Here is a 9,600-nt window from a genome sequence, read left to right on the forward strand (position 1 = left end):
CTTTCTTCATAAAATTCACCTTTTGAGACATTTGACCATCAGTGCTTGAAACAGACCCCACAGACACTGAAACGTTAAACCTCAGACTCATTTTATATGATTATATGATCGTGTTGAATGGCAAACAGGACTGTGGCACGGGTGAAATATGTGCTATTGAATTAGAAACAGTCTTCACACCATGGCTTGATAATGCAGCTACTCATTTAAAGTTACAATTCAAAAGTCATTCTGTATCTAGGTTTAAGTTTATTTGATCAAATTCATTTCTTTTAAATCAAAGTCAAGTGATTCTTCAAATAATTTCTCATGTCTAGATGGTAGAACATGAATGTAACCTCTGAACAGGCATTGAGGTATCAGTTAGCTAATGCTAAGCTGCGCTGTCCTGTTAAATTGCCAACGGGCCAAACTTGCTATTGCGAGTCTTCAACCTGGAGAAGCTTGGCACCGACTGAAACCCAGAATCCTACGGAGCTCGACATGTGCGGGTAAGAAGTAAGAAACGCCTTACTAAATGCCACGATCCCAAACAGTCTGTGCTTTGTTGTCATGGTTGCCAGGTCTGCACAAAAAATACAGCCCAATTGCTATTCTAATTGCATTCCGGGGTGGAAGAGATCGCTTTAACCTGTGGACTAAAAACAATCCGCGGCAACAATGTAGAAGTAGCCCCATTCCATGGAAAAAACTGCAGACTTGGCAACCCAAATTGAAACCAATGCACCAAGCAGGTTTGACCATCGGCGTAAATCCAAGCATAAGTTGTGTTATGAAAATATTCTCAAAGGTCCTTCAAATCAAACTGAGTTTTGTCTTATTGGCCAGAAGCTATAAAATGAGAACAAGCTTTCAATACTTCACGTTTCCAGATCTCGCCAATGGCATTCGGGTGAACCCTAATCCTAATGTTGCGATGCTGGTCATTTTTAAAAATGCATCCAAATGTCTATAAGATCCCAATAAAATACTATAACGCTCCCCATTTTCCCATTACATGGGTTGCCAGGTTTTGTCCATGGATTGAATGTGCTCCTTGGCCTTCATCCTCAAAGCTGCGATGCTAGAGCTGCGGTCCACGTCTTCCAGTGGGTATTTGTCATTAAATGCTGGAGGACACTGGTAAGGAGGTGGTGGCATGGGTTGCATTCTCTGCACCATGCCTGGAGAAGTGTTCAGGAAGCCGGGGTGGCCCGTATAGGTGGGCTGGAGGCTTTGGCCGGGTCCCATGAAGCCCGGGATGCTGGGCATGGGAGTGGCACTGGAGAGCGGCGAGGACAACCAGGGGTCCAGAGGAAGAGAGTTAGTCATTGGCCCTACGTTGGGCGCCATGGCCGGTCGGTTGAAGGACAGCATAGGCGAGTCATGGAGCTTCATGCTTCCCATGTCCATTTTTTCTTGTCGCCGCCATTTTGCACGCCGATTCTGGAACCAAACCTGTACAATAGGACAAAGTCGAGAACTGTTTAGACTCAACCTCGTTATGTTGACTGGCACAGAAACTTCGACTATGAGGTGAGTGTGCTGGAGAGTTTAAAAGCACAAATGAATGAACTTGAATGAACTGTATAGTGAAAATGTTTGTTGTTTGAGATACTTTTCTAGGTCAATGAGCTTCCTGTACCAACATACTACTACTTATAGATGGAGCTTGCCAAGAGTTGGATGCCTTCCTGGTATCCTTGCTTGGACATTATGCAAAAGTTACAAGGTTGCACGGTTTTGACATAGTGTAAGTTGAATGACTGAATGTAACTTTGCACAAACAACATTGGTAAGTGATTCTACCAGTCTCATGCTAACATACATTAAAATGTTATTGTTGTACTTTTAAAACAATGTGTTATTTGCCCATTTATGCACAACGTGTTTTACAATTTCCTCATAGACTTCCATTGTAATGAAAATATGTGTGTTTCCCTGCTTCCCACAGTACAAGATACTAATAGGGACTAGAAATGAAGAAAATGGCAGAAAATGAAGATGAACCGGGAGAGAGAGAGATGTGCCAAAATTCATGGGATATTCTGGGTGAGAGCAAAATAAAAGAAGATCCCTCAACAAATTAAGAGTACGCGTAAAAAGCTCTTGCCACATAAGCTCTTATTATGTCAGTGTCACATTAAAAATATCAAGTGTTACTGTATTTTACTGATGGAAAATGTCTAACCAAGCCTGTCAAAGTGATGGATAATTAATTGTAGTGCATGTTCTAGTCATGAGAAGGCATTCACAACCTGTAATGTGGCATATTTCTGAGCAAAAAAAATGTAGGTTGGACTTTTTTAATTTATCTGTTTTTTTTGTTTTTTTTAAGTTGGCATTCCATATCAGAATATTCCTAACCCTCAATCAGTGTTGGGAAGGTTACTTTGGAAATGTAACCGGTTACAGATTACAAGTTACCCTATTTAAAATGTAATAAGTAGTGTAACTATTTCAAATACTGTATTAAAGTAATGTAATTGATTACATTTGAGTCATTTTTGATTACTTTTATAAATTTCTAACGAATGTTTTCAACTGTTAATAATTTTCAAACATTTAAAGCAGGCCGGGTTAACCGTACAGTAGTACTCAACACTGTCAGTCTTTCAAAATCCTTCATCACTTGAATTAAGATTATAAGAACTTTAAAGCACAACACCACAAAATCAGATTTTAGCACCTCTTTTTACTATGATTTAAAATCATAACAAGAAATAGTTTGATAGCTATGATATTGTTTTTGAATTCAAATCTTTGCTCTGACAGGAAACACTGGCATCTAACAATTACTTGGAAAAAAATAAAGCATACACATAAACCCAAATAGGAAATAAGCATGTGTCCAATTCTGTGTCCTAAACTCCTGAAACATTGGTGCAATGCAATTTGGGAAAGAAATCAATTAAATCTGTGTGTGTGTGTGTGTGTGTGTGTGTGTGTGTGTGTGAAAATGAAAATATTCAGTGTGTGTGTGTGTGTGAAAATATTCAGATGTAACCCCCTTTTGTAATCATTAAGATTTTCATAAGAGACTGTAATTTAATTACAAATTATTTCTTAGTAACTGTAAAAGATTATAGTTACATTTATTTTTTTGTAATTAAATTACATAATGCAGTTACATGTAACTATAGTTACTCCTCAACACTGCCCTCAGTTTCAGTAACGTCGGATTGAAATCCACCCATCATTCCCTTCTTTACAGGTTTAACAGATGTAGCTTTATCAGTTTAACGAACCAGATTCTCTTCACTGAATCAAAACCCCCTTGTTAAACAGCTTCACCTTGTAATGCCCTATCAACATAAGTCCATAACAAATAACCCCAATGTCAAGGTTGTAATGGAATACAATTACATTGATCACTGCGTCTATCTAATACCATTAAGTGACCCAGCTGGTATCACCCAAAGCTCACCTGAACGCGAACTTCTGGGAGGTTGACTTTCATAGCCAGCTCTTCTCGACTGTACACATCTGGGTAGTGGGATTTCTCAAAAGCGCGCTCCAGCTCGTGTAACTGATAGGTGGTGAAGGTGGTTCTGTTGCGTCTGTGTTTCTTTTTAGGTTGATCCTCATCAGGAGCGTCCGGTGAGCGACTGTCGCTCTCCACATTGCTCCGTGGATCTCCCAAATCTGCGTCGCACTTCTCTGTGGAGTAAAGTCCAGTATCTACAGCACAGGGTAAACGGAGTGCTCTTTATTTGCCAGGTACTCTTGTAAAGTTCATTAAAGAATTAATGGGTTGCTAATGGGTTTTAATCAGTTTTTATGTAGTTGCTAGGGTGGTTGCTGGGATATTTGCTTGGGTGTTGCTACGAAATTGCTTGAGTTTTTTTGGGTAGTTGCTATTATGACCAAAATCTCACGATTTGAGAAATGTTATTTTACGATAACGATATGTATCACGGTATAGCTATTTTTATTTTATGTTGTTTTATTTTTGTTATTAAAAATACGAACAAAGAAGCAAATTACAAACACAATAGAACAAAAATACAAATTAAATAAACTTACGTTTTTCAGCTACACTACAGTAGATTTATTTAACATGTACTCTATTAAAAAATACATACTACAGAAATTGAATAATGAAGTGTAACTAAAATACTGCATAGTCACTCACTGTGTGAATCACATATGAATTGATTCTTAGTAAAAATCCCAAAGTAATTAAATCAAGAGCAGTGAGTGATTTTCTCTTTGTCTTTTGTTGTTTGATTAACATTAATGACAGACAGCAGCAGGTAAATAAGACAGCTGGCCCTTTAAGACCGTCTCCAATATACTGAAACACATCCGGTTTTCACCCAACTTGTTTGCATTTATTTAACACATAACTGACTGTGTTTACGTGAATACTCCACATGATGGGCATTTTGACATAATTGTGTGTGTATTTGACAATTGAAGTGCAATAAGACGAAAAAGAGATCTGAATTCGCAATCGCATGCTGTCTGAGAGAGACAGATAACTCTGTTTAACATCACACACATCCCACTCTTTATTTTCTCATTCTTGCATGTTTCTTTATCACTTTTAGGTGCATATAACTTTTTATGAAGTACTGTGCTACTCTGATATATTTATGATAGACGCTTTAAATTTAAATCTGTGTGATTTTTTTTCACCTGTTTTATCATTCAACAGGTAAACAAAAAATGGTGCATCTGATCACTTATAAAGTAACAGCAGAGTTCTCCTCAACAAGACACATTATTTGTGGAATCAAACGTTGTGGGATAAGGTACATTTTAAAGTTAAAATGTGGAGCCTTAAAGGGATAGATCACCCAAAAATGAAAATTCTTTCATCATGTATGTATCTGTTCTGTTTATCACATAAGAAGATATTTTGATGAGTGTTGAGAAAAAAACAGTCGACGGTACCCATTGACTTCTATAGTATGGAAAAAACAGTATGGAAGTCAATGGCTACCGTCAATTGTTTCGTAGCCAACATTATTCAAAATATTTTATTTTGTGTTCAACAGAAGAAAGAAACTCATACCGGTTTGGAACAACTTGACAGTGATTAAATGATGGCAGAATTTTCATTTTTGGATGAACTATCCCTTTAAAAGCACCATTAATAAAACTACTTACATGTTCTTTTGCCTTTACCAAATGGTGCAGTGTTGGAGTCAGATGTTAACCTTTCGATTTTATGAATTCCTAGAAAACTAAAGATTTGGGAGTTCCATCACTTCTGTCATGGTACGTAAATCCTCCCAGTAATCCAGCACGCAGATGTCACCGGTTAAACCTGTAGACCTCATGTGGCCAAAACTGCTAATCCAGCCGTTAAGAGGTTCACTCAATACTGCAGCGTTTCGCCCAAGAGTGGCCAAGCAGCCTGACAACACAACAGCAGAGATTTTCATTTCGCAGAAACGGCTAAGAGCAAACCGCGCCACATGTTGAGGTGAGGTTGAATCTAATTAAGACAGGCAGGATTAGAATAAAACCACTAGTTCGATGTTAGCAAGTGTTAAACGTCATGCTGTACACAACTTTCATAAACTAGATACACCAGCTGCAGTGACACTGATGTCTACAGGTTTAATTAGAGCTGTAGTTTGTAAGCTTGTTTCATTATTTGTTATTAGGCCTGTGAAACTCTAACTCAATTGTGAGTTTATATCATGCGATTTTGACTTCATTTCTCACAATTGCAAGTTTCTATCTCACAATTCTAAGAAAATAAGTCAGATGTAAACTCACATTTGGGAGAAAAAAGTCAGAATTGTGAGATACAAAGTCGCAATTACCTTTTTATTTTTTTTATTCAGTGGCGGAAACAGGCTTCCATAGAAATCTGAACAAATCTAACCTAAGCATTACATTTTGGTGTAAATTTAATCTCTTACAGTATGAGTGAGTCTTCAAATCAAGTGTCTTGTTTGGGGAAAGGTGTGCTGTTAAATTAAAGGCCTCAGGTGGAAAAACCCACAGACTTACATTGAAGGAGATTCAGGATCCAAATCTAGAGACCGGAAGCTCATGCAGGACAGTAGAATCCTCTATAATGCTGTTTTGCATGCAAGTTTTGCATGTGCAAATGCATCATTAATTATTGTATACAGTGCATTTTGCATTGTAAAGAACTTTTTGCATCGAGCCACTCAGATATTTTTTGTGCAAGTAGTGTCTTTATGTGTGACATTCTTTTTACTTTCTATAAAATGAGATGTGATTTAGTAAACCTGTCGATTCTCACCGTGATACACAGCTGACTGCTGTGAATTATCCGGAAGACTTTGCAGGTGGCCGTAGGGGTCAGAGGTCACTTGTTTCTCCTCTTCTCCCAGATCTGCTCCGTCCACTTTGTGTGTGCAGACAGACCCGACCGGGTTGAGCAGAGGATCCTGGTCTTTACTGAAGCCCAGAATCACGTCGATGCTGTGCACGCGGCCTCCCATCCCCGAAGCGCCGCCTTTACCCAGATCATGGTAGTTGTCCGTTGAGAGGCAGCCATCATCCACCATGTCCATCGTATCCGGTGATAAATGCATCCAATCTGCCCTTACGGTAAGTCTCCTCAAGGAAACGTGTGCAAGTTATGTCCAAAAGAGAATCTGGTTCCAGTTTGTGAGTGGTTCCAGAGATTCCCTGGCAAATATCTGTTCAAGAAAAGCAGGGGTTAATAAGACTTTAAAGACATCAAAAAGGGGTTAATATTTATAACTTTTTGTCATGGTCAGTGCAACAGTATTTGACAAAATCAGGTAAAGCACAGTTGTATTTATGGTCAAAAGTTGTCACTGCTTGTGATATTGGTCATACTTTATTTGTTTTTGTGTTTTATAATGTAAAAATAATTGGATATTGTTTGTATGTTTGTTATGGTTTAACATATGTGACCCTGGAGCACAAAAGCAGTCTTAAGTCGCTGGGGTATATTTGTAGCAATAGCCACCATATAACATAAAAAATAGGATTTCCTTCATATTTCATCAAATGTTTTGAGCTGCTCTCCACATTCATTTTATTGCTATATATTGGATGGCAACTATTTGTGTTACCGTAAAGTCTGCATTAAGAGCAGTGCTGACAGTATCTGTTCCTTTTTATGTATTTTTCGATTATTTGAAAATGTAACAAAATAATTTAATTACATTTAAATAATTTAATTCATTATAATTGTAAAAAATTAAAAAGCTTTTAAAATAATAATACAAATTTTTAGTACGAATGAAAAAATATGATATATTAAATCCATAGGAAAGAAAAAATCACAAATTATTTTTTGTATTTTCTACAAATTATAAAAATAATGCATTTAGTTATCCAAGTATTAATATTCTGCTCAAATCAGTTATATATTCCTACAACATTTAGCATTTGACAAGTTAAGCTTGATAAAGCAGCGGTTCTGGCCTTTTATGGTTTACATGCTTCATTATTTTCACTAAAAGACAACTAAGACACAGAGTTTGGATGCTTTATTCTCCTGCATTGATTGTTACTGAATTATATACATGGAATATGACAGAAACTCATTGTGCATGAGGTCAGTCATTTTCATCCCTTTTGCCTGTCTAAAGCATCTTAACACAGCAACTGTACTGACAGTGAATCCTTATTTCAGGCCTGTGTTTGCACATTTTTTCTGAGAGTTTTACTAATTGAATTTCTGTTTCAATTTGAGTCAGTTGGAAATCACACTTTAAAGTAAAAGCGTTAATAAAGTTAAGTAATTCTTTGCAATCAACCAAAAGCATGTGTCATGTTAAAATGTATATGCATTATAAATACAATTATAGATTAATGTCTTATTTGTTTAGTTTCTGTGAAGTAGTGATGTTACTATTATTTTCTCATTAAATCTAATTTAAATTCCGAGTTTACAAATTAAAAGTAGTTTAATTAGGCTCAAATAGAAGACTAAACTTCACAGTTTTTCCATAAATTAAATTTGATCATTTAAAAAAAAATATATATAATATGCAATATAATAAACCCATAGGAATCAAATCTATCTATATCTGTCTTGAATGGTGAATTTAGCTTATATTTATCATATTTCATATGTTTGTCCTGAGCAAAAACGCTCTAGTAATCTCACATATCTCTCATCTAGATTCAGAAATGATGCTCAGATTTCAAATCTAGCTCTAGTTTACAAATTAAAAATCACTCAATCAAATAGAAGACAAAACTTTGCACTTTTTTCCATCAATGTCTTAGTTTATGAGAATGATGCAGGCCTGGTCGTAAACCTGTGGTGGCACATTCATGAAGTTTTAGAGTTTTCTAGAATCTTAGAAATTTCATTTTTTTAAGTTTGTGAGCAGTTATGCTGTATAATATGTCATATTTTATTTTTCTTCCATTTCATACCTGTTGAATGTGCATATAGACATCTATTCAACCAATAGATAATTTACTATTGTGCAAACAACCAAAAGTACTGTGTGTTGCATTTTAAAACGTATATGCTTTAAATACACAAATAGAAGTAAATATTAAGTCTTATTCACCTAGTTTCACCTATTTTAAAGGTAACTGAAATGCAAAGTAAATCTAAATGAATCAAGGAATCTTTAAATCAGAAAAACTAAACTTCACGCACCTTTTCTTCAAATTTCCGGCTCGTCAGAATCCCACAGGGTTGTCTTCGCCTCCAAGCATCGCCGCAAATGACACACCGCAACTTTTTACCCACAGTGCACCTGCTTCAGACTGTAAAACGACCGTTAACGACTATTTCTCGCATCCCAAAAGTGAGCGTAAATTCCGGAGCACTCAGATACGTCCCATTTCCCGCAGCATATGGAGGTCTTGATCTTTAGGATGAAGCCATGCAAACTGGCCTGACGCGCAGAGAGCCGGTGGCGAGAGGAAAAGACTTAAGAGATTTAATAATTGGAATCCTTCCCCTTTAAGGATGATTGACAGTTGTTCTCTGCCGGGGTAATTGCACTAAACGCTGGCCGTGGTTTGGCCACAGAGGGAGGCCTGCGCTAATGAAGCACCGACAGAATGTCCTTTCAACACTCTTTTGTCTAAATGATAATGGCGACCTACTGAAAGTGTCCTTTAATCCGCAACTTCACAAAGACAACACACCGTGTGTTAAGATGTGCAGCCAAATGCCTTCAGTGCTTCACAAAGATGATCAGCATAAACAGGCGTACAGAGAGATAGAGTGTTGTATTGCTGATAACACAAACAGGTCATTCTTTAAAATCAGTGTAAGGCATTGAAGTTTTAAAGGAGTCTTATTATAGTTTGCCATGTGCGTAAATTAATGGCCTGTTACATCGCTGACAAATAGCATCAAACTCAATGTAGCAACTAAACAAGTGTCTTTTTTTAATATTTGAAAATTTGTAAATATTTTTTAAATGTAATTTATTCCCGTTTCATATTTTTGTTAGTATTGTTAATATTTAGATTCATGTTGTGTTTTTTCTAATTTTTAGTGTGTGTGTGTGTGTGTGTATGTGTATGTTTATGTGTGTGTGTGTGTGTGTGTATGTTTATGTGTGTGTGTTTATGTGTATGTTTATGTGTGTGTGTGTGTGTATGTGTGTGTGTTTATGTGTATGTTTGTGTGTGTGTGTTTATGTGTATGTTTATGTGTGTGTGTGTGTGTGTGTGTGTGTG

The 9,600-nt window shown here is 36.7% G+C and overlaps 1 protein-coding gene across 1 annotated transcript; it reads right to left on the reverse strand.

Moving 5' to 3' along the window:
• Positions 1–443: 443 nt before the first annotated feature.
• On the reverse strand, positions 444–9,012 carry LOC107750921 (retinal homeobox protein Rx2). The gene is made up of 4 exons (XM_016566499.1): positions 8,564–9,012; positions 6,209–6,611; positions 3,407–3,660; positions 444–1,437 (listed from the first exon to the last, which is right to left on the reverse strand). The coding sequence occupies exons 2-4, from the start codon at positions 6,501–6,503 to the stop codon at positions 994–996; spliced, it is 993 nt and encodes a 330-aa protein (XP_016421985.1). The 5' UTR covers positions 6,504–6,611; positions 8,564–9,012; the 3' UTR covers positions 444–993.
• Between the last annotated feature and the right edge of the window lie 588 nt (positions 9,013–9,600).

The sequence above is a fragment of the Sinocyclocheilus rhinocerous genome, unplaced genomic scaffold, assembly GCF_001515625.1.
Source record: "Sinocyclocheilus rhinocerous isolate Xijiao unplaced genomic scaffold, SAMN03320098_v1.1 scaffold1534, whole genome shotgun sequence".
NCBI classification, from domain to species: domain Eukaryota; kingdom Metazoa; phylum Chordata; class Actinopteri; order Cypriniformes; family Cyprinidae; genus Sinocyclocheilus; species Sinocyclocheilus rhinocerous.